The sequence below is a fragment of the Impatiens glandulifera genome, chromosome 3 (genome assembly GCF_907164915.1).
Source record: "Impatiens glandulifera chromosome 3, dImpGla2.1, whole genome shotgun sequence".
Taxonomy (NCBI): domain Eukaryota; kingdom Viridiplantae; phylum Streptophyta; class Magnoliopsida; order Ericales; family Balsaminaceae; genus Impatiens; species Impatiens glandulifera.
The window spans coordinates 24,785,145-24,812,096 of NC_061864.1; the positions used below are offsets into that span (position 1 = coordinate 24,785,145).

The 26,952-nt window shown below is 29.1% G+C and overlaps 2 protein-coding genes across 5 annotated transcripts; both read left to right on the forward strand.

Moving 5' to 3' along the window:
* Positions 1–9,996: 9,996 nt before the first annotated feature.
* Positions 9,997–11,764, forward strand: LOC124930058. The gene is made up of 3 exons (XM_047470425.1): positions 9,997–10,198; positions 10,778–10,959; positions 11,261–11,764. Exons 1-3 carry the CDS (start codon positions 9,997–9,999, stop codon positions 11,762–11,764), a joined length of 888 nt encoding a protein of 295 aa, XP_047326381.1.
* An 878-nt stretch (positions 11,765–12,642) lies between these two features.
* Positions 12,643–26,863, forward strand: LOC124931401 (histone deacetylase 15). 4 transcript variants are annotated; one of them, XM_047471854.1, is made up of 19 exons: positions 12,643–12,797; positions 13,648–13,822; positions 13,900–13,937; positions 14,035–14,214; positions 14,391–14,505; positions 15,373–15,449; positions 16,283–16,358; positions 16,524–16,588; positions 16,959–17,014; positions 21,535–21,658; positions 21,881–22,006; positions 22,300–22,350; positions 22,847–22,915; positions 24,116–24,224; positions 24,761–24,840; positions 24,965–25,047; positions 25,146–25,191; positions 26,011–26,182; positions 26,537–26,863. In XM_047471854.1, the coding sequence occupies exons 2-19, from the start codon at positions 13,720–13,722 to the stop codon at positions 26,671–26,673; spliced, it is 1,707 nt and encodes a 568-aa protein (XP_047327810.1). In that variant the 5' UTR covers positions 12,643–12,797; positions 13,648–13,719; the 3' UTR covers positions 26,674–26,863. The 4 variants fall into 4 exon arrangements, with proteins under 4 accessions (XP_047327810.1, XP_047327812.1, XP_047327813.1 ...); XM_047471856.1 differs by having other exon boundaries at positions 13,648–13,816; XM_047471857.1 differs by having other exon boundaries at positions 12,644–12,797; positions 26,546–26,863.
* The last annotated feature ends 89 nt before the right edge of the window (positions 26,864–26,952 follow it).

The following is a 26,952-nucleotide window of genomic DNA, read 5'->3' on the forward strand; positions in this document are numbered from 1 at the left end:
GCGTATCATTTATAATGTTTTTATTATGACGTTTCCTGAGATTCGTGAAAGTAAGTAGAGTTTGTCTGAAAGTTAATCGTCATTCTCAAGAATTTACGAGCTTAATAACTTATTTAGTATTGTTTATTCTTATTTTTAATTTTTATCTTTTTTTTGTCATGATTTATTGTTATGTTTAAACAATTTTTATTTTTAATATACATTAATTTTTTTTTTTAAATTATTACAAACAAAATAAAAAACTCTTTTGAGATTTTCTATCTCACATTCCAATTGTATAATCTTTGTCACTAGGATTTTATATTCTCAATTACTTTTAACATAACTATAACATAACTAGAAAGATTATTTTTGCGATACACACGATAAAAATATAAATAAATTTAATAAAAAATAAATAATAATAATATTATTAATATTAATATGTAATCAATATTTAAAATTCTAAATAAATTACGAATAATATATTAAAATAAAAAACAGAACACATTTATTCATTTTGATAAAAACAACTTATATTCTCACATATCTCATTACATATTTTTTCCGAATGAACCTCTTATCTCGTGACCTTACACTTTCACTTTGGTCAATCAAATATTTGATTTATTATTGTTTACATTTAGCATCGTGACCTCACTCTTTGGTCAATCAAATATTTGATTCATATTTTTTAACCACTTTAAATTGATATCGACCTTTTATCTCTGGATAAACCAAATCTCAATCACACTTGGTTAAAGAGTTGTACTTGTTTTTGTTAGGTTGCTAAAACATACATATATCATTTTGGACGGGTCAACCCACAATCCGACTAAAATATCAATTTACTCTTATATATATATTCAAATTAATTACAGTTCTCGACCTGACAATCCAAGTATTTTTGAAATTGAGAATCATTATATTTTTTTTTTTTTTTTTTGTTAAGAGCTCTTATTTTATTTTATTTATCATATCAATAGGATTTTTTTAATGTTTGTTTAATAAACTATAAATTTCATTATAGATATTAAATTTAATTTAATTTTAGGTTTAGGGATATCACTCATATTAGACGAATCTCATTTTGCGGGCAAATCTCACTATAGGCAAATCTTATTACAACGAACATTACAACATCAACTTCCTTTCTATGACCTTTTTAATCGAACAGATTAAGATAACATCGTCCAAACTAGGTAGAAGAGGTTTCCTGTTGATGGTCGTCTAATATCACAATTTCGTGGTTTAAAGATATGTTATTTTAAGTCGATAGTGATTCGTCTTTTTGCCTTGTTTGTTTTCGGTTGATTCTAGGATTTGTGCGGATATAAGAGGTAGATATCCCTATCCTCCTTGAGATGTCCTAGATTCGAGCCCGTCGTCAGACGGTGTGTTTGTGGCCTATGTGTTTATCCCTTCGTGGCCACATTTTTTATTATTATTTGTTGCTCTTAACCTTTAGTAAATGAGGGAAATTTCAATCTTGAGCCTCATTGTTACACAAAAGCACTACAAATTTGCATCCTTACTAATGCCCAAGTCATATGTGAGTAACATGTTATTGATGCCCATGTATGAGTAACATTCAAGGATAATCACATTTTACATGCTAGTACTAAGCTTAAGTTGATCAAATAAAATCTAACAAATGTATTCTCAAAGTCATATATTTAGAAATAAATGGCTAATTGTAGATCATATAACGATAACACGACTAATACTTCCGAGTGGGAAGCTTGTCCCGAAAATGTATTTTTTTCTTGAACCTCATTGTTAATAGACTTGGACCAGGAGGGCTTCGAAACTCGACACGTAAGTTATTAGCTAAAAGATTTTGGGAAAAATATCAAATTTATCACATAAATGATCAATTAAAAAATTATTATAAAAACAAGAAAAAGTTATGGCATCGGATTGATTGGACAAGATTATTGTTTGAATCGAATTTAACAATGATTTGAAGCTATTTACAGCTATTGATAAATGTGGGAAGAGAATCATGTAATTTTGTAACTCTTTAATAAATACTTAGGTGTTTAAACAGTCATATTAATGTTTTATCTATTATATAGTCAATAAAGTCTTTGATTATTTTTAATTTTGTAATATGTTAGAGAGACGAAAGAGCTGTTGCAATTGAATACAAGTCAATTGCGGATTATAACTTGTTGAAGAAAGTATTTAGAATTCACAAAGCGAATATGGGTGAAAACATCAGGCATGCAGTTAACATAGTCGAGGGGTCGGGAGACTTTAATGAGAATGATGATATTAGATTTTCTGACCCAATAAGTTAAAATCGAAGTCCAGTTGAAGTCTCACCGTGGAAGCTCGGGGATTAAGCGAAAGTCATTTTTGTCAAATGCCCCCCAATGAAGAAAAAAACTTAGTCATTCCAAATCTTATTTATAGTTTCTTGGAAAATGATGATCAACAAGAGCAGTTAGAGTATCTTTGTTACATTGTTGAAAAAAGCAAACACTTGTGCGGAGGACAACCCAATCAACTATCTCAATCAAACGTAATCAATTTTACTAATTGTTTGTATGACTTAAATTTCCATTAAATCAATCATTCTCCTCCATATTTGGATTGTTCATGTCTTTGTTTTACTTACATGTGACATTTTTATTTCATGTAACTGCATTTAAGTACGTGTTTTTATTTATTTGGATATTTATGTTACATTATGTTAATTTTAATGTCAATTTAGTAAGTGTATTCATATCATTGTAATATTTTAAAATATAGCTTTTGGTTTTCTACACATGACAATTTGTATGGATTCTTCAAATTTACCTTATGACTGGGATGAAATTGAACTTAGTTTCTTGACATTATTAATGGAGGCTTTGATGGATAATTTTAAAAATGTACAAACACGTACACTAAAAGATTCTTCTAATCGAGGCACGATAATTGTTCAACTATCGATGTCTAACAATGCAAAATATCTAGACATGATAAGAATGGATAATTATTATCTTAGACTAGCTATATAAATGTTCTACAGTCTTCAATTCAAGTAGAGGAACACTTGTGATGGCGTTACAATACTTAGCACATGATCATAGTATATTTTGTGTTAGAATCACATTTGGTCACTCTAATCAAGCCATCTCTCGATATGTTTCATTGGTACTAATGTCCATTCATCGATTAAGTATTGCTGAAATATATAGTTCCAAATGATAAAACCGTGTTCATCAAAAGTTCACAATAACACATTTACGACAAGGTGAAATTGTTTATTTTATTTTTAAAACATTTATTAGCTATACTAAATTAATGTTATATTTTTCTTATTTGTATAGAATTGCATTAGTGTTATTTGCGATACTCATGTACATGTCTATCACAAAACCGAACATTCGTATTCTTTGTGCGGACGATTGGAGTGGACATACAACCACCAATGTCTTGACAATATGTAACAACGATTTCTTATTTACTTATTTTGTGTCTGGTACAAAAGGATCAATGCACCACTCAACTACATTTAACATTGCACGACATACTCATGAATATCGTTTCCACATCTATTTCCCGGGATGTGAAAATATACCTGAATCATTAATTAAAAAATATGTATATAAGTGTATGTGATTTTTTTCGTCTCGTCCTCTTAAGAAAATAATACCTTGTCTTTAAGGGCGGTTTGTGCAATCCGTAAATTATCGACCCCATGCTTTACATTCCTCATTTGCTCCTGCGGTAGAAGACAAGGGATTTTTATGATAGGTTCGACCCGTGCATTGTTTTTTTAAGAGAAAACGTTTTTTCATGTGTTAAGGCGAGCTATGTTTAAGAAACTCATTGACTTTCCTTCCACTGCATCCCGTAAAAAGTGAAAAGGGATGAGGAACCAAAAGTAGAGTTTTTTAACATAGACCTTTTAAATTGGCCCGTACAGGTTTTAAATCGACCCACTCGTGGATGTATCGATTTAATTGACTTAAGAGTCGCCACTTTAATTTTCTTCTCAAAGAAACTACAGAAAAGAAAATAAGATACTCGTTTTAAGAGTTCGGTGTGGTTTGTTAAGTGTGATTAGGATGTGGTTTGTCGAGGGATAATATGTCGATATCAATTGAATGTAGTTAAAAAATATGAATTAAATATTTGATTGACCAAAGTGTGAGGTCGCGATGCTAAATGTTAAAAAAATATGAATCAAATATTTGATTGACCAAAGTGAAAGTGTAAAGTTACGAGATGAAAAGTTCATTCATAAAAAATATGTGATAAAATATGTGAGAAGATAAATTATTTTACCGAAGTGAATAAATGTGGAATGAGATTGTTCTATTTTATTTTAATATATTATTTGTGGTTTATTAAGAATTTTAAACATTGAATATATATTATTATTATTTTTTATTAAATTTATTTTATTTATTTTTATACATATGTATATGTATGGCACAAATTTTTTCCTAATTTTTATAATTTGATTACAAATTTTTTTGTTTAAATGTATACTTAACTAATTTATAATTATTTTATTATTATAAGAAAAAATCTTAACAAAGAAATTAAAAGAAATAAAAATAAGAAAATTAGCAAATATTTGTCTTGAAAGTAACGAAGAGTCTAAAACAATGATAATAAATATTTTTTTAATTTTAATGATATATTATTTAATAATAAAATTAAATAATTTATAATAAAATTATAAAATATTTATAAAAACTAAGTATTTTGGTATTTTATATATTGAAAAGTATAATTTAATTATTAAAATGTCTACTAATATATTTTAATGTAATTATAATGTCTAAATTACAACTTTGAAAAAAGTGTCTAACTCTATAGTCAATCTCCATAGTTAGCCATCCTTTCAAATTTCATAAATGGAAATGATGAACTAAAATGGAGGAACATATAATTTAATGAAATTAGACTAGCTTTAAAAAAGAGTCGTCAGCCGATTTCTTCGCGAAAAATCGGGAAAGAAATGTTCGCGTGTGAAAACACACTTAAGAAAATTCGGTTTAGTGTGGTGCTTGGTTACACTCAGGAAAAAGCCTCAACATTTTATCAAAGATCTATGTAAGAGCTCGGGTGGGCTAGCCCACCCGAAAAAAAATATATATATATATAAATATCTTTTTTTACGGTAAAAATATAACATTACCTACTAATTTTTAATTTTTTTAATATAATTCACTATTTTGTTTATCTAGTTATTAAAAAATGATAAAACTTACATTTATTCACTTGTTTTATCCAAAATTTTCTCATTATATATTTAAGCCCACTCTAAAAAATTTCTAAGTCCACCTCACCTCTAAATCCTGGTCCCGTCTTACGTAAAATTATTTGCTAATTGTAAACTAGTAAAATTTATAGTTTATTTGAAATGGTAAAAATTTAATTTGAAAAAAATAAGTTATATTATATATATATAATTAAGTATTTTATATTTAGTCAATTTTAAAATTTTATATATTCAAATATAAATTATTTAAAATTAATAATATTAATTTATTTGAATAAATAATATTTTTTAATTTATAAATAAAAAAAATTTTTAATGTAAAATAGATTGAAATCGTAAAATAGAAATTAACTATAAGAGTTTACCTTTTTAAAATTTAAATATGTAAAATTTTAAGAATTAATTCAAGATTTTAACATATTTACTCTAATGTTTTTATTTTTAATTATAATTTTTCACAAGAACAAAAAAAATAAACGCATAATTATACATATTGGGCTAGTTTGATTCAGCTTATTCTCAGCTTATTCTCAGTTTATTGACGCCAACTTATTCTCAGGTACATTTAATATAATTTCAGCTTGGGGTAGGTTGATACTTCCAGTTTATTTATTTTTAATATTTATAATATATTATTTAATAATTAATATTATTTAATAATTAATATTATATATAGATATAATGTTATATATTTATTAATTTAATTTTAAATATTAATAAATTGATTAAATTAAAAAATAATATATATTTAAAAATAAATTATATTAATATATTATTTTTTATAAATTTTTATTAATATATAATTTTAATTATTAATAAATAAATTAAATTAAAAAATAATATATTTTAAAATAAATGATCATATGAATATATTAATTTTTATAAATATATAATTTTAAATATATTTAATATAAATATGATATAAAAAATATATAGATATATATAAAAGTATTTAATAATATTTAATAATATATCTTTTTCACATTTTCACACTATCCTTTATGATCCAATCTTTCAATTGTAAATTTATTTTTGTGCTTTCTCACATTCTTAATATAATCATTTATTTTGGGATTCATCAAAATTCTAATTAGTATTTTAGATAGTTAATTAAGGCGAATTTAATTTCTAAAACTATAATTAAAAATAAAAAATATCAAACTGTATTTATATTTTATATTCTGTTTAATTATAAATAATAAATAATAAATAATAAATAAAATATATTTAAATGTATGTTTTTTATTATAATAATTTTATATAAAAATATTATAAATATATAAATGGAGGTGCTTTTTCCACCCTCCCATATTCCCACTCCTGTTTTCACTCCTCACATAACTCCAAAATTACTTATTTATCACTATCACTTTTATATATTTATTTTATTTATTTTACTTATTTTATTTTATTTAATTATTAAGTTTTTTTATTAAACATAATTAATTAATTTTTAATATATATTTTTTAACTTTATTTATTTAATTAAAAATACAAAATATTATTAATTTTATATTATAATTATTTAAAATATATTAAATATTGAAATGTGTACTAATTTAATAAAATATAATATTATTAATTAAAATAATAATGATTAGACTAATTATTATTTAATAGATAATTTTATTTATAAAAAAAATGAATTATTTAAATATTTTAATATATATATATATATATAATTAATATAATAAAATATAAAATATTTATATTTTATTAAATAAGACACACTTTAATATTTTATATATTTTAAACAATTATAATATAAAAATTATAATATTTTGTATTTTTAATTAAATAAATAAAATAGAAAAAATATTTAAAATTAATTAATTAATTATATTTAATGATAAAAAACTTAATAATTAAATAAAATAAAATAAGTAAAATAAATAAGATAAGAAAGGTAAATATATAATAAGTAATTTTGGAGTTAATTAAGGAGTGGGGACGGTGGTGGGAATATGAGAAGGTGGGAAAAACAATTTGCATATATAAAATAGATGAGAGAGAATGAATAAAATGATTAGAAAGAAATTAAATAGATGAGAAAGAATGAATAAAATATTATAAATAAATGAAATAGATTAGAGAGAATAAATAAAAAAAATATTTAAAAATAATGAGAGAGAAAAACGCTGACATTATAATATTAAACATGAAGAGGGAAGTAGAGAGAAAATTGAGTTTAAACGTAAAAGTATGTTTGATTGTAATTTTTTGCTTGAGCTTGTTACACAAAGTTACTATAACAACTTATTATGGAAACGTTCATAAGCAACTAAATCAAATGAGTCCATTATCAAATGTTTAATTCAAATGGTACATTTAGCTTATAATATTTTACTATTGTCCTAGTGACAAACCCAACCAATCAAATAAGGTTAGATGACTAATAAAAATACCCAGAAAGAGGAAGCTCAACCATGACTATTTCTTGATAGTGGAAACGAATTTGGAAAACAATCATACAAATTTGATGTGTTCTATCACTTCAATAGAAAAGAGAAATAAAAAATAAAAAAAAATTCTATGTACATGTCCATGTTTGGAACAAAATTCTATTGAACATGACAATTTTCTATATATTTTTTCTCTCTCCCTCCCATGTTCAAATAAAAAACTTTTGAAAATGGTAATGTTTTGAGATTTTTTTTTCAAATATGGTCATTTTAGGACAAAAATCTCCTAACATAGTAGGGACTAAAATATTGTCAGTCATGTTAAGGCAAAAATTTATATCTTTCTCCCATTATTAGTTTTTCTTTCTCTCATTAATAATTTCTTTTTCTACTAATCATTTACTATTTTCTATATATTTTGTCTCTCTCCCATGTTTGAATAAATTTTTTTTGGAAATGGTAATGTTTGAATTTATTTTTTAAAGGTTATTTTAGGACAAAAATCTCTTGAACATAATAGGGACTAAAATATCTGTCAGTCAAGTCATGTTAAGGCAAAAATTTATATCTTTCTCCCATTATTAGTTTTTTTTTCTCTCATTAATAATTTCTTTTTCTTCTAATCATTTATTATTTTTCTTTATTTTAATTAATATTTCTTTATTTTATCTATTAATTTGTAAATATATGTTTATATATTTTTATTTTTATATTTTTATAGAATAATAATAGAGAATAAATAAATATATCAATATATATTATATTTGAAATATATATATATATATAAAGAGAATAATAAGTCATATTAAAAAAAATAAAATAAATAAAAGATCATGTTCAAATGTAAAAAAAATAAAATAAAAATTCTCAGTTATTTTCGAGATAAAATTTTCTCTCTTTCTCCCCCTTATTAATTTCTCTTTCTCTCATTAATAATTTCTCTTTTATATCATCATTTATTATTTTTTTCTCTATTAATATTTTTTCTCTTTTATTTATTAATTTGTAAATATATATTTATATATTTTATAGTTAATTTTTTTTAGAGGAATAATACAGAGAATAAATAAATAAAATAATAAAAAAAATAAATATATATTATATTTATAAATATATATATATAAGAGAATAAAAATCATACTATAAAATATAATAAATAAAAAAAGGCCATGTTCAAATGTAAAAAAAAAAAATTATAAACAGTGCCATGTTAGACAAAAAAAAATTTTCACCCTTATTATTATTAATTTCTCTTTTTCCATTAATAGTTTAACTTTCTTTTCATAATTTATTATTTTTTTCTCTATTAATATTTTCACTTTTCTCTATTAATTTGTAAATATATGTTTATATATTTTATCGTTAATTTTTTTTATTTATATATTTTTAGAGTAATAATAGAGAATAAATAAATCGAAAATAATAAAAAGATATATATATATATATAAAAGAAAATAAAAAATATAATTACAAAATAATAAAAAAAGACAATGTTAAAAAAAATCCCTACATGGTATTGTTAAGAACATAGTAATTTTTTTTTAATTTATTATTATTTTTGTTAAACATAATTTTATTTATTTATTTATCTCTTATGTACATATCATTTTCGAATTCGTGGGTTGTTTTCATTATATTTTTTTACCTAATTCATTTCTCTTTTTTAAAATATTCAATTTCACATATTCAGCGTCCCGACATAGAATCTTTCGTCACTGATTTTGGAGACGACATAATGATTTGATCTCTGGTAAGTGGTAAGGTTATAGATTTATGTTATTATTCATCTATTCTTCACATACATAAGTTATAGGTTTATGTTATTATTCATTCATTCTTCACATGCATAAGTTATAGGTTTATGTTATTATTCATGCATTCTTCATATGTTCTATATTTGATTATTTATCCATTGATTCCATTCTGCTTCTTCAGAAAAATTAGAACATAAGAGGGTTTTTGGTTTTTATTTTGTATTTCATTAATGTTAGAATTAGTTAGAACTTAGGGGAATTAGAACTTAAAGGTTTCAAATACTGTATTTCCTCTTATTTTGTTTATAAACAATCATTCAATCAAGAAATGATAAACAGTAATCAAATTTGATAGATTTTATGTAATTATTGTGTTTATTTTTTGTAATATAGGTGGAAAAATATTTAAAATGAAGTATTGACTCTTCTAAAAGTTCTAATAAATAAAGTAATAAGAAGAAACAATCTTGCATTCAATTCAACTTGGATGAGGTTATTAATGATACAGGACTACGCAAACCAATTACTGAATTTGATATTTATATTAAGGATCAAATCCGAAGAGAATATTTGATTAGAGGTCCTTGTCAACCATTTGGTCATAGATATCCTTAAAAACAATTTGGTATAGAGCATGATTGATAATGCCCCAAGAAACAATCAAATTAAGTCTCCAACAATTCAAAAGGAAATAACACGGGCTTATGTCAATGAAGTCACAAATATCATTCTTAATGATATAGGTGACAATGTATTTTCTCTTATGGTTGATGAATGTCGAGATAATTCAGTCAAAGAACAAATGAAAGTTGTTTTAAGATACGTGAACAAATCTGGTTATGTTATTGAAAGATTTATTGTTGTGCATGTGTCTGTGAATGTTTGGAATCCATATTATGCATGGAGACATTATTTTTGCTAATTCGAATTGTTGTGCACGTACACACTTCTGCTATTTTTTGAAAAAGTTATTAATGGATTATATGTGAAACATAAATTATCATTATCAAGATTGAGGGGCCAATGATACAATAGGGCCTCAAATATGTGAGGTGAGTATAATGGATTGAAGACTCTTATATTGAAGGAAAATTCATCAGCAAAGTTTGTCCATTGTTTTTCTCATCAACTTCAACTAGTTGTTGTGGTAGTTGTTAAAAATAATCAAATTGTGAGTGATTTTTTCCAGTATATTACTCTAATGGTGAATATTGTTGGTGCTTCATGTAAAAGAAAAGATAAATTCAGACAAGTTGAACATGATAGACTCTTAGAAGGTTTAGAGAAAAGAGATATTTTTAGTGGAAAAGGAAAGAACCATAAAATCAATCTAACACGACTAGGAGATACTCGTTGGGGTTCACATTATATCACTATTATTCGTTTGATGTCTTCGTGAATTTCTGTTTTAAAAGTGCTAGAAAATGTGTATGATGATGGTACTAATGATGATAGTAGTGATATGGAAGGAAGTTTGATTGATAAGATGGATAATTATGAATTTGTGTTTGTGATGCATTTCATGAAATATTTGTTGGAGATCACAAATGAATTGTCACTTGATTTACAACAAAATGATCAAAACATGGTATTAGCTGTTAGTTTGATCAATACGATGAAAGATAGGTTACAAAATTTAGAGAGAAAGAACGAGAGAAACATTTGGACGACGTTAACACATTTTGTAGTCAGAATATGATCCCAATACCGAATATGGAAGAAAATATGAGAATTCGTGGTCAAAGCAGACGTAATGGGCAAATGATTACTAATTTTTATCACTATCGTGTTGGATTTTTTTATGAAGTATTAATTTTCATCACTAGTGGTCAAATAATCTATTGAATTTTATTGTCTTCTAATAACATTTTTTATTCGTTTTTTATTTATAATAATAGGTTCTTGATATGATGATTCAAGAGTTGAACAATCGTTTTTCGGAATCAACTACGGAGGTATTTACTTGCATTACTTGTTTAGATCCAAATGACTCATTTTCTCAATTCGATATTGGTAAGATACTCTACGTTGCTGAACTTTATCTGGAGAATTTTTCGTTAACTGGCCGTATAGTACTTGAGAACCAGCTTCAGACTTACATTCAAAATGTACGAAATGAATTTCCTATGATTCAAGATTTGGGAATTCTTGCTAAGAAGATGATTGAAACTGAGAAACATAGAGTTTTTACATTGGTATATCGGTTGATTGAGTTAGCATTGGTTTTACCTGTTATGACTACTTCTGTTAAAAAAGTATTTTCTGCGATGAAAATCATCAAGACTGATTTATGTAATAGAATGAGTGATGAGTGGATGAACGACAGTTTAGTAGTATACATCGAGAAGAAGATTTCTGTCACAATTGAAAATGACAAATTTTACAATATTTTCAACAAATGAACACCCAAAGAACTCAATTATCTCAATTTGTTTGTACGTCTAGTAGTATTTGAATTGTAAAAGGATAAATATTTTATTAGTATCGGCATGATTTTGTATCTTTATTATTATCATTATTAATTATACTTTTATTTTTGATATAAGTATTGTATAATAAAAGAAAATTATATTCGATAAATTTTGAAGCCCCCGTTAAAATCTGACTTTGGATTCGCCATTGCATCCGGGCTTCCCAAATCGACCTACACACTAAAAGGATCCAAAACAACGTTGTTTCGGGCCTTAACATTTCCTTTGAGCGTGATTGCGCCTCTCGCGTTGAGTGGTGCCAAGCACGGGACGTTGACATCCTCTATCACTATTTGTTACCATATATATTTTTTTTTTAATTTGTAAAATAAATATAAATATAATTAATTATTAGTTTCATTCTATCTAGTCCATTTATTTAATTTAAATTTATTTAAAATAGTTCAAAATTTAATTAGTTTAAAATTTATTTAGTTATTTTTTACACTAATTATTTATTATAAAATAATTTTAAGATAACAGATTATTTAAAATTATAAATAAAAAAAAAAAGTGTACTTTAATGTATTTTATTTTAATTTTTGTTTAATATATTTAATTTTAATATTTATGCTGCATATTTTATTTAGTATTTATACATTGTATTTTATTTTAATTTATAGTATTTAATTTAATATTTATTTTATATTAATTATATATATATATATTATATTTATAAAACTAAATATTCAAGTGATTTGGTAATGAAAAAAATTGGTTAGAACATTCACTAAAATATGACCTAGTTTGAACCCAACTAGGGTCATGACTCATTAGTCCTGATCATATTCTTTTTCAATCTAAAAAAATAAAAAAAAAATAAAAAAACTTTCATATGTTCTTTAAAATTCCAAAGCCGCGTCGTCTTGAAATGGGTTCTCCCTAAATTTGCTGTATTTGAATCCCCTCCAAATCCGCTGTAGTGGTTCCAGTCCGGAGGCAACAAGACTTTCTCTCTCTAAATGTAAGCTCTCTCTCTCTCTATATCACTCTTTCTCTACAAAAACGCTGTCTTTTTGTTGCTCGCTTATTGCTACGCCAGCTTCTGTTTATTCGTATTGACTCGTGCTCGATGAGGAAGAAATGAAGTTGTTATAATCTCGATATCTAGGTTTTGTTGAGTTTATATAGTGAGGTTTTTGATTATCTTGGACTGTTTGTGTCAAGAAATCTCCAGCGTACTTGTATGATAAAGAGTCATCATTCGGCGTAGGTCACAGAACAAAGAAGTCAACAGCTGAAGAAAATAACAGAAATGAGAACATATAGTCCAAACCTTTCACAACTAGGTGTCCACAACTATTGACTGTAAATGTTGTCTTATTCCATTCTTTCTAGTGAGTAGTGAGTGACCCACATTATCATTTTAAGGATTAAGATCAAGAAAAAATTCCTGATTTCCCTGGCATGGACCAATCAAGAAGTCCAAACTTTAAGTCTTGTTCCAATTGTACATTATATAAGCCAATGAAGAAGATACAATTTAGTTTAAAGCTTAGAATGTACAGTATCACAAAAAAGAATGCAGACACTTAAAAATTTATGTCCTTGCTGAAATGTATTTACTTGAGACTGTGGTTCATGTTGTAACAGGAGCTGTTCTTATACTGCACTTTACTTGAGTGAAACTGCGGGCCATCAATAACACAATTAGAAGTCATGATAAAATTTAGTTTGCTGAAATGTTTTTCTCTTGCCCTTTCTTTGTTTTATATGATTTTTTGTATTCACCTGCTTCTCATTTCTTTTGCTTGTTATTCTTATTCATGTTGTGGGTTCCTCCATCATTTGTTTACTGATTCTTTAAAGTAAAGATGCTTGTAGGACAGTAAGAGATTTTTCTTTTATATCCTGAAGTCTTCATAGTAATCGAAACACTTAAAAAAATGAGTCCTTCAACAAATGGAGCCATCCCTTGCAGTCTTCACTGCCTAGAAGAGCAAAGTTCATGTCAAGTTGACAATGGAAGAAGTGAAAGCTTAGGTTCTGGTGAGTTAGTACTACTAGTTATCATGATGGAAATTGTACAGAGAACATATGCTGATTTTGTGTGCAAAATTTTGCAGAAAACAATGACATGGTCTTGCAGACAGAAGCTATACTGGTACACCAACCTTTTATTTGTTCTATGACCATAGTGTTGCCAAGAGTTATTTTTTTTTTCTCTTTGAACTTAATATTACAATGTGATTTGATCACAGAAGAAGTCCAGGAAGCGGAAGGAAATTACATTGGAGGACATTTACAACAACCAAACTGGTTTGGATGTTGACGATGATGATGATCTTGATTGGGTGCCAACTCAAAAAAATTTGGATGTTTTCAAGTGGACATGCGTCAACTGTACGATGGTTAACCTTGATGATGCAGATTGCTGTGAAGTATGGCTACACTATCAATTTCTCTGTGATTCATAATGTTTTTAGTTTCTAGTCATTGCTCTGTGGAATCTTTAGCCTTTTGTTAATCCTTGTAATAATCAACTAAGTGATTAATTTCCAAGCAGATTTGTTATTTATGCTTCTTCTAGATTTAATCCAAATTGACTCCTTTGCAGATTTGTGGGGAGCATAAAGAATCCGGGATTGTCAGACATGGTTTTTTTGCATCTCCTTTCTCACTAGGAGCTGATCTTACTCAAGCTGAGCATGACACTATCAAACGCTTTAGAGGTAATTGATAAATGCTGTCCAGTGCTATCAAAGTTCTCTTATTTCTTTCCCACCAAATGATCCAAAATGGCTACAAAAGAGCCATCTTCCAAGCTTATCTAGTTGCCCTAGATGTAATGTACTTTATATGCTTTAGATATACAAATAATTTGATGTGATAAATAAACTCTAAACGTGAGCTATCTTCCAAGCTTATCTAATTGCCCAAGATGTAATGAACTTTATATGCTTTAGATATACAAATAATAGTTGCCCTTTGAGACTACATGAGTTTTGTATTTGTAATCTTTCTTTCCCAATATTATGTGATGTACTTTCGTCCAGTATATATTTCAAAGTAAGGAACTTTCAAATAATTTATTGACAAGATTGCCTGTAGGTGCTCTGCTCTTATCAGTTCTATCTAGTTTATTAGGTGTTGTGAAATGTGTTTACATAAATGTTGAAAGCAATGATATTTGTATCACCATAATGGGACCAGAAAATAGAATCTATTATTCATCATGTGTTGTAGTTATTCCCTTGTTTTAACAAATTGACATGGTAATATGCAATATTCCCTTTTTCAGACAATATGCATAGTTATGTAAACTTGCCTTGATATGCATATGTTTATTTATGTATTTACCCACCTAAATTAAATCCTCAAATAAGCTTTATTTGCTAAATGATCCTTCCAATAATACAGTTTCCTTTCTGAAAGCTAGGTTTAGTAACATATGGTTTATGTTCACATGTCTGGTTTTAAAAAGTAAAAGATTGCATCGATCCTTCTTTATTCACATTATATTTGTCTTTACACTTTTCTATTTGGTGTGTTTCTTAGTTGCTTCAATGCAATCATTCTGTCTCTTTTATTTTATGTAGATTCATGTTCACAGACTTTAACATCAAACAACACAACTGCTATAGGATTTGATGAGAGGATGCTGCTCCACTCAGAAGTATGACTTTGCTAACTACATGTGAATTAACTAAATTATTTTGAATTGTTATGTAATGTCTATTTGTGGGCACTAATAATGCAGTTTGATCTTAATTTTCTAGTTCTAGACTAATCATTATTTCATTACTCAATCATCCGAGAGTTTAATTTAGTGTATCATCTGAGACAAATAGCTGAAGCATCAATTTCCTCAGCAAAAATACATTGAGAAACATGCATACTGTTATCCTAGTCAATGATGTCACATAGGTGAAGAATCATCTTTTAAAATTCTTTGAACTTCTTTTGCAATTGTTTATATTGTCTTGTACTGTTAGCTATAGAAAGCTTCCTGTGCTGAATGTCCAATTGAAGAATGAAATATCAAGGCTATTAAATTTGATTTTCATAAGCCATTAATTGAGAAATTGAATTTAGTTATTTTCATTCTTCAGAACATCTGTGTTTCCTATATCTCCTGAAAATTGTCTGTTAGATGTGTTTATATGTTTCAACATTGTCAAGAATATCAGAAAAATGCAGCAAATTCTGTTGGCTATACCAGATCAATTATCAGGTAGAAAGTTTTTGGCCTATTCAAGGTACATGAAACTCCTGTTGTAAATATAATTAAGCGAGTGATATGTAATGCCTTTTACAATTTTTTTATCGCATTCTTGTGAATCTGTCTAAGTTACAAGTAACAGCTTCGACAAATCCATTTGACATTGATACACGAACAAACTTATAATCTCAATATTCTGTTCTTGTAGATTTTCTCTTCATCTGCTGCTTTGGATGTCTGATAATGGTTTATGTTGCTCATGTTTGATGATTTATATGGTTGCATAGGTGGAATTGACATCACATATGCATCCTGAGAGACCAGATCGTCTTCGAGCTATTGTTGCAAGCCTTTCTACTGCTGGTTCTTCATCAAACACTTCTTATTTTCTGTTTTCCCCACTTTTATTTGGTCTTGTGATCTATGGAAACATCTCTTGTCATAGTGTCATGTTTTATTTAGGTTGAGCTGGTTTTGTGAGTCATATATGGTATTTCCCATCACCTGGCTATTTCTGATTTACTGTAGGTATATTTCCTGGAAGATGCTTTCCAATTCCGGCAAGGGAAATCACACCTGAAGAACTGCAGAAGGTTTTCTTATTCAATCTTTCAATCAATCTACCAATGTTTCAATGTTTCAATCTTTCAATCAAGCTACCTATGTATCTTTCTGTTAACAAGAAATCTAAGAAAAACTAAGCATAATAAGAAAGCAAAATGGCAAACTCACAATGGTAGGTGTAGTTATTGATATCTTGGAGGTTTATTAGAAAATGTGAGTAACATTGCACACTTTTGTTGTTTTCTTTCTATTTTATTATTCTTCTGTTAAAGTTTCTTTTCAGTATATTAGATGTTCAAGAGCTTCTAGATTTCAATTGTGCATAATTTATTTAGTACATTTCTTTTTCGTGAAAGCTAATAGCTTTCTTTCTCAACTATCTTTTTTTGGAGTTTGCAGGTGCATTCGACTGACCTTATTGAATCTGTTGGCAACACCAGTCGTTATTTGACTAGGTATGTTATTCTAGATATTACAGCCTGAGAAAACAGTTTCAAAAAAGAAAACTATGCTATGGCTTTAGAGTGGAAACGATACTATGACCTTGAATTGGAAAACGATGATATCGCCTTAAAGTTGAAACTATGCTATGACATAGTTTTGGCATATTTACTGTAAACTATTCTTTTAATGTCAATTGCAAAGCCTTCAAAGGCTTTAGGGGAATCACGATACCCTTTGATATGTGTAAATTTGCCAAATAGAGAAGCCTCTCACTTGAATATGATAATAGTATTTTAATATTTTATTTTATTTTCCATTTTGGTTTATCCTGAAGGAGAGACGGAAACTAGCAGGATAATGCAACCTAACTCATTCAATAACTACTATTATAGTTTATAAACTCCTTCTCAGACCCATGTTGAGAGCATTTGGGTAATCCAACCCAAATTATACAATTCAATTAATACCCATTTGTAATTGGGCTGTGTAATTTCAACCCATAAAATGTCAACTAAAATAAAATCCAACCTGAAATTTTCATTTGAATAGGAAGGAATGAATTACCTCGAGAAGGTGTTTGTTTTTGCGTTCAACGACTCCGTTCTACTGAGAGGAGCTAACACAAGGGTTAAGATGAATAATACCTTTGGAATTGAGAAAGTTTCCAAGGTTGGAGGCAAAATATTCATTTGCGTTACGCATTTTGAATGCTTGAATGGGATGTTTGAAATTGATCTTGAATCATTATATAGAATTGTTGGAAGATCTGGCCAACTGCTGATTTTTCTTTCATCAAGTACCTCCATGTGAGATGTGCGTGGTCATCGATAAACATGATGAACCACCGATTTCCATTAGAGTGTTTACACGTGAAGGCCCCAAAACGTTTCTATGAATTAGTGAGAACGATTTCGAGGGTGAGTATTTGATATTAGGAAACGATGATCGAGTGTGTTTCGCAAATTGACATGCTTCAGACTGAAATGAGCTAGTGGTTCATTTATGAATAGTGATGGTAACATTTTGGCCAAATAAGGAAAGCTTGGATATCCAAGTCTATGGTTCTACAACATGATTTCAACACATTTATTGGAGAAAGGTGAATAACAACTCTTAGGTTTATTAGAGAAGGAAGAGTTATCGTGTATGACAAAAAAAGACCATAACACAATTCAGGACGACCAATCGTTCTCCGTGTCTCCTTATCCTGAAATTCACACAAATTCGGAGAGAATTTAGCATGACATTTAAATTATGAGTTAATTTCCTAATGGACAATAAATTGCAATAAAGATTGGAGCATAAAGAATTTGTAGGTAAATCTTTGGTGTGATAAACTTCGATCCAACACTTTCTACGGTTGAGGTTGAGGCATTGACAACTCGAATCAATACATTATCATGATGAGCGATGTAATTGTGGAGTAATGATAAGTCTTCGGTCATTTGATCTAATGCGCTCGAATCCACAATCCATTTCTTGATAGTCTCCATTTTTTTGATAAATATCCCGAAAATATCTGATGGGCTGAAATCACATTAGGTTGGAAAAATAATGGCCCATTTGTAAAAGTAAGGTCCAACAAGACTTTGATGAGTTATAGAGCTCCTTGAGTTTTGTAATTGTCCAATAAAATGAGCACAAGTCAAAAATATGACACAACGAACGACGAGTAGATGAAGGACGTCGGCACTTCCACCACTTGGAAGTTGGGTGACGTAACAAATTTTTGATTGCAAATTCCCTTGGATATTGGAATGCAATATGAATTGAAAAAAGCTTGTAGCTCGATATGAGAATTGGATTGAAGCTAAGCCCTACAACAATTCAGTAGGGTGCAACTGGTCTGAAGTGTGCTGAAGGTGAGGAAAATTGAGAGCGTTTCAACTCGCAGATTTTTGAAAAACTCTCTCTTGACACCATGAAAAATTGATAGTTAAGTAAGTAGAGAGAAACAAAAAGAGAAAGGAACAGATTGTATAATATTATTATGGTGATTTACAATGTACATTTATCATAATATTTGGTTCTTTGGATTTTTCTCTGTGAATTTTCTTGTCTTCCAATGGGAGACAGTTGGATTGCCCTATTAGTTTGAGATTTTACTCTTTAGCTCTTGTGCCCGTTTAGGTTAGGCTATTTAAGTAGGCATAATCTGAACCTCCACTACTTCTGTGTTGGGACTTTGTGCTTTGTTCTTTCACCGAAGAAAATAAATGGAATCCAAACATTCGTCTCTTTTCAAAGGCCAATTTGGTGCTTTTGATGGCCTTATGTTATGCTTTCGAAGTATCTTGGAAGACCTCTCATAACTTGTATCCATGTGCTTCATAGCACTTCATATTCGTCGGGAGTTTTGCTCCCAAAAATATAGTCATCCCTGCCCCTCATGTCAATCGAGTCACTTATCCATTTAGGTGGGGAGCTTGTTTCGATTGATCCAGAGGCAAACAAAGGTTGGTATGGGCGAACGACAGTGATTTAACCCGCGCGTGATGGAGCTAGCTGCATTCCGATAAAAAATAAAGTATCCCCGGTATCTAATCTAGCTACGTACTGATTTAATGCGCTCAATTATATAGTTCTTCCGACTATAATGGGAAGAAAAGGTCGGGGAAAGTTTATTGGCAACATGTGATCCTTTTTCACCGAGACCTACCTACCCTATGTATATGAGGGGAGACTAAAACCGAAAAAGACATGGTTCCACACATATAATACAGGCAACATGTATGAGCTGACCCGTTCACCACGGAAAGAAAATTGGATCCTGAACCCTAAATCTTTTGGAAACACTCATACCTCAAACAATGTTTTTCATTCAGTTAGAAAATAATTGAGCCAAGAGACTAGGGAATACGATTCAACCGAAGGCAATTGTAGTATAGGTATAAAAAAAATTGATGCTAAACTCGACTTTCAATAGTTAAGTAAAAAATGGAAATATTCTTGAGCTCATACTCCTCTATATGTGCATTACTTTCCATTTATAATTATGGAATCAGATAATTATAGAAGATAGTAAGTAACATATCTCTTAATTAGCAGAATTCAGAGGATAATAAGGAACATATCTCTTAATTAGTAGAATTTGGAAGATTTAATGTTTGACCGGATATGTATTTTATATAATCGTAAGTCTTGATTTTCAATGAATCCGCGATTATGCACATTCTTTATTAGATTAGTTGACTTTGGTTCTTCGCAATTACGAGGTTTCTCTCTAAAAAAAAAACTAATTATGAATCAAGTAGGACAATAACTAAAGTGCATCGCATTGGATCACTCCAAACTACAAGAAAAAATAGGAGTAAGGTTTTAAACGTTATGTATATTAAACTAATTTGTTATGCTGATAAATGAGTAGTAAATTGTTATTATTGATATGTTTATATTTAATCTTGAATTTGGTATGAAATTTGTACTTATATTAGCACATTTTTATCTTGAACTTGGTATGAAATTTGTACTTATATTAACACATTCTTTAAGACTATTAATGAACTAATAATAAATTAAGTTGATTTGATAATGTAAATTAGGTGATTTTATTTTCATCCAGATTTTGAGTATTTTATAAAATATATATAGCTAATTAATGAAGAATTCTAAATATCACTTCTATTGAAATTTCGAGAATACTTATAGAAATTTCATTATTTCATTGATCTAGTAGTCATAGAATGGGGACTATTAACGCTTACTAGGATCATTGTAAACTTTACTTAATTTAATCTTAAAGATAATTAGAATGCAAACGACGAGCCTTTCAATCAGTTAATATGAAGCAATTGCCCACTACTCTGTTACGAGGGAAGGGTTAGGGCTAATGCTAATACCCTATGGTTGATGTATGCAGTTTGGAAGCCTACCGGCTAGGAATAAAGGTGGTTATGAGAAGTGACAGTTACTAGAATAGTATAAATAGAAGATTACTTGTTATTTTTAGAACAAGAAAGAAATTAGTTGAATACCCTTTTAGAGTTTTTATGTTAGGGCTAATGCTCTATTGTTGAAGTATGCAGTTGGTAAGCTTACCAATTAGGAAATAAAGGTGGTTATGAGAAGTGACGGTTAGTAGAATAGTATAAATAGAAGATGAGTTATGTTTTAGAACAAGAAAGTTGAAGTATGAGAAGTGACGGTTGAAGTATGCAGTTGGTAAGCTCTATTCTTGAAGTATGCAGTTGGTAAGCTTATCAATTAGGAAATAAAGGTGGTTATGAGAAGTGATGGTTAGTAGAATAGTATAAATAGAAGATGAGTTGTTATGTTTTAGAACAAGAAAGAAGTTGAATACCCTTTTAGAGTTTCTATCTCTCTCTCATCCCCATTTGAATTCTCCCCGGCATCTAAGCTTCCCAATCGCATACCTCAACAGTTCAACCATAGTGCAATAGTCCTAATCCTTGTTAGTTCTACTTATTCAATACTTTATGTGCTGGTCTTTTGTCAGGTGGGACAAGTCCTAATCGATTGATGATTGTCGTGTATTGTTAATTAAAAATTATTTTATTCTCTTTGATGACAGCTATTTCACTCCTGACACATATGCCAACAAGCATTCAGCATGTGCTGCAAGACTTGCAGCTGGTTTGTGTGCAGATCTTGCTTCTGCTATCTTCTCCGGACGTATGAAAAATGGTTTTGCTTTGGTTAGTATAACTTAGACATTATAGTATCATCCTTATCACAAACTTTTATTGATGCATGCATATATTTTATTCTGAGGTAGATCCACTTTTTAGGCCACTGCATTGATCTTAGTTAAAGATGCTTTAGATGCATGGGGTTCCATTCAATTTACGCCCCTTTGATATTTGACGCAACATGGTCTGATTGAATGACTCTTCTTTTTCCTCTTCCATTTGAATTAGGTTCGACCTCCTGGCCATCATGCTGGTGTAAGTGATGCTATGGGTTTCTGCCTGCACAATAATGCTGCAGTTGCTGCATTAGCTGCTCGGGCTGCTGGAGCTAAGAAAGTGCTTATTGTTGACTGGGTAATGTCCAAGTCCTTTTTTCTGCTATACATCTTAGCTATTTTAAATATTTGTTATCAAGGTATCGTTTGGCATGATAGTCTTGTTGATGCTTTGTGATGTTGTTTCGGTGCCAGTTTGTCATCATTTATGCCAATCTTAGCTGTCGATATATGTTTCCGAGTTGGTATGAAAGACTTGCTGATAGCCTAATAAATGCGTTAAGAATGTTAAATTTGTTTCCTTGACTTATTAATAATTAATAATCCTCCTTTGCTTAGGATCCTGATATATCCCTTTTTCATTTCCTTTAGGATGTTCACCATGGAAATGGTACACAGGAGATATTTCAGATCACCAAATCGGTGAGATATTCTGCACTTATTTACTATATCCCATGTTGGAGCTTCAAATTTTGGTTTCAGGATCCTTAGGATATCCATCTCCTAAAGGAATCAGCTTCTCTATTCTTTTAAAAAAATATATATATATATACTATTCTTTCCTGCTATGTAAAAAAATAACTATTTTTGAAAGAAAACAACATAAAATATTATGTTCCCATGTATTTCACTATGTCCTAATTAGGGCAATATAGAAACTGGACCCCTGGCAGCGCAGGAGAGAAAAGATGGGGTTTAGGCAGTGACTCCTAATATTATAAGTTGATACTTATTCCAGAGTTATGCATGGTTTGGGATTTTTGTTGAAAACAATATAATTTTATACATAGAATTCTGCAGATGTTTCAGTAAAAAAATGCAGAGATCTATTTGTTGAAAGCTATTATGTTGATCAAGAGATTTCCATATGTTTTTGTACTATATATTGTGACATTTCGTTTTCTGATTCCTTTTACAGGTCCTTTATGTATCCTTACACAGGCATGAAGGTGGGAAATTCTACCCTGGAACTGGTGCTGCAGACGAGGTGTTTGGCTCTTCCCTTCTTCCACTTTTTGTCCCCTCAGTTATCAAAGTATTTTATTTTCAATGATAATCAGAATAATCCAAGCATAGGTTCAGTTTATAGAAATATGGGAGTTTTGCATGTCCTGATTCACGATATATTTGGGGTCATGATTCTTCTGAATGTTCATTTTCTTAAGTAATAATTTATACGCCTCAAATTCTTGTTTTTATTGGTTAGTTTTGTATTGTGTAATGAATTAAGTGCACTCTTGCCGTGACTAGTAATTGTCTACTCTGATTTAGCAACTTTGTTAGCCTCTTGTGATCCTAGAGACTCACTATACAGGATCTCATCTACATAGGCCTTGGGCTTTGTTAATGTTTGCACTTTGTCAGTGTCGTTAAACATTTCATGAGCTGTTGGTTTATCTTCATTAATGTTGTTGAATCATATTTCCGATTCATGTTGTTCCTCTGTCCAGTGAATGGACAATTTCATGCTGCATTAAGTTGAGGAGCTCTTCCTCGTAATTTTGTTTCTTATTACCATGGCATACTTTAAAGTTACCTTAGCATTGGAGTATGGTTTGACTGTGGACATTTAATAGATAGCTTTAATGCAGCGCTGGTTTTGAGGTAATCTGCTTCATAGAATCTTAGTTTGGATTTACTATCTTTGAAGAGTGTTTCACCGTGTCACATTGATCTTTTTCTATTTGGAAAACCAATTAATTCCTTGTGTGAAAGAGGATAGTCACTTTATCTGTGAGAGTGGGATTTTTAAGTATCATTTCTTGTAAAAATATTTACTCTATTCCATTCATTTCACCTTCCTCTGGTGAAAATGAACTCTTGTTTGGTAAGTTACTAGTTACCGTAGTATGAAAGAGCTCTACGTGGTTGAATGGCCGGTTTACCATAGACAGTGTGTTGATCATTTTTTTTCATGGAGAATTGGTTCTTAAATGTTAGATACATATACACACACATATGTATAGCAAGATGGGGTTGATGAATGACATTTGTAAACTTTTGGACTTTAGAGTATACATATCCCTTATGGCATATGTTTATCCTGTCCCTGAATTTCTATCTACTTATTCAAATTGCATTACATCATTTTTTTGAATCATTAGTTTTTTTCCTTGTTCGCCTGATATTTTAACTGTTTGGTTTTGCTTTATGTTGAATAAAATTAGAAGTCTTGTCCTTTCTGCAGGTGGGTAGCATGGGTGCAGAAGGGTACTGTGTGAATGTTCCATGGAGACGAGGTGGTATTGGCGATAATGATTACCTCTTCGCATTTCAGGAAATTGTTTTGCCTTTAGGTATGGTGATCTTATATATATATTCGCGTCAATGAAAATTTTTTGCTTACGAGAGCTTGAGAGAGGCCAATGGATTCTAAATTATTTTATTAAAACTCTCCTAAATGCTTAACATATGATTAAATTTGCTGCACAAGATTAAGAACTCCAAAGGTCATATTCACCTATATATTAGAATTCCTCTTCTACATCCATAAATTAATTATCTTCATTTTTTATATAGTTTCTCTATTCACCACGGCTATTAAAAAATATAGTTGAATGAATTTTCCACTTTCAACTCTTTGTTTGCACTTGTATAAATATCAACAACCAGTATCCTTTTTAGAGGCATATTTTTGTTTATTTCTCTTGTTCCTTAAATTAGTGCATTGCTTATAGTTATTTAGAGTATAATTAATGTTAAAAGAAAAAGATTGATATTATTTGTAGCAAAGGTGATTTCGAAAGAGGAAACATGTATGTATTTCTAATTGCAACAATTCAGTAATCCAGAATTGCTTAGTCACCATTGTGTTTACTATATTATGTTGCAGTTACTGAGTTCAATCCCGATTTCATCATTATATCAGCCGGATTTGATGCTGCTCGGGGTGATCCCCTTGGATGTTGTGATGTAAGGATATTTCATCCCATTCATTTATTTTTTTACATTATAGTTTTCACAGTGTTGCTTATCATTTGGTTTGTGGGATTTTAAGAATTTACATGTTCCATTTATTCTTGCAATGAATTTGTAGATAACACCAGCTGGCTATGCTCAGATGACTGACATGTTGAATAGTTTTGCTGGGGGGAAATTACTTGTTATTCTTGAGGGCGGGTATGTCCTTTACTGAAATTAATTTAGTTTTTCGCAATTTCTTCCTATGATCAGTTTTCAGATTAACATATATCCCGAGCAAATGGGTTTGTTTGCAGCTATAATCTTCGATCAATATCATCCTCTGCTACATCTGTCATTAAGGTGAGGCCCTATTAATTGTGACACACATCTTTTTCTTTATCATTAAAAAAATCTGAAGCATTCTAATATCTGCGTTAGTTAAAAGATTAAGGCAGTATTTGATAACACAATTGATTATTTAAGTGCTAATTTAAATTAAGTTCATTTGTTAAAATTATTTAAAAGCACTTAATTATTTCGATTTAGCTCAAATTAAGCTAAAATAAATGTAACTTAATTTGTTAATATATTAGTAACTTATCTCGTTCAAATAAGGGTCAAATAGTCTTTGAATACTTTTTAACATTTGTTCTGAATCTACTTATATACGTACCAAATACTTAAAATTTATATATTTTCGTTTGGTTATTCAACAATTATTTGTTCCAAGACTTTTTTGTTGAGAAAATTATTTGTGTTTGACTTAACTCTTTCAACATTAAAACGCACCCTAAGTTCATTCTGTTGAGATAAGATTCATATCCACTGGCATAGCTTGGTTTAGTAATATGTTATGTCTCGATATAAATAAAACACATACTATCTTCATTTTAGCTTCAAGCAACTTTGAATCTCATATATTGAAATATGTAGTCTCTGTGATTAAACAATTGTTTTGATTGATGTTCTTGAATCTTGACTATATAGTATGTATTTTTTTTTGTTTTCCTTCAGAAAAGGAAAAATCTTTATATTAATAATTAAAGATTTACAGAGTTTTTAATGAGATGGTGAACGTGCTCAGTTCTCAATTTTAGAAGCAAAAATATACATCTCATCAGTTAAATACAAAAATATCAGATTTAACTACATTGCTAACTACATAAATTGTCTGGATAGGTTTTGCTGGGTGAATCTGCTAAATGTGAAATGAAGGATATTAAACCTTCCAAATCAGGATTGCTTACAGTTATGGAAGTCCTGGCAATTCAAAGTAATTTCTGGCCTTCCTTGAAATGGAACTATTCAATGCTGCAGTTGCAGTGGAGGAATACTGTTTCTCAAATCAAACGTGAGTATCCTTTTCTTTTTGGCGTTCTTCTCTTATATTTTTTCCCATTAATAGGAGAATCCTCAAGTGCCTAATGTAAAATGGTTCAAATGCTGTAGTTTTTGAGGTATAGGTCATATGACCTGATTTTCATTTTAAGGTAAAACATAACATGATATTTACTTAAACCTTAAAAGGTTGATATCTTAAGTTCAATTCTGGGCTAGCCTTCTTTCAGGAAAAAAACTGGTCTAAAAAGGTTGAAAACAATTTTGAACGACAAATTTAATTTTGAAACTTTGGGGTCTTTAACCTTTTCAAATGTGGTTAATGGTATCAGTAATAATATATAAGTTGTAATTTTATAATTTGAAGAAACTGCAGGTAAAAAGTGTAGAAAAGGAGGACTGAAAGGAGGGACACCAATATGGTGGAAGGTGGGCAGGAAATGGTGGCTGTATCAAGTGTTATCAGGTCAAATTAGTTCAAAATTAAAGAGGTTTAAGCACTGATTTTAACAGTTGAGGAGGTTGTGTAAATTTCTGATTAAAATCCAACTAGTTTTTGTGTTTTTTTCTCATCCAGTTTTTGCTTACTCATAGCAGAGCTAATTATAACTTGTGCTGGATCTACATTTGCTCTAAAATTAGAAAGAAGAATGGTTTTTGGACTGATGAGAAATCAGATTATACCTTTTCATTCCTATCATGACTATCTATTTATATGTAACTTACTCTACACATTTTATCACTACTTTTACTTGATACACAACTACCCACCTTAATGCAAAT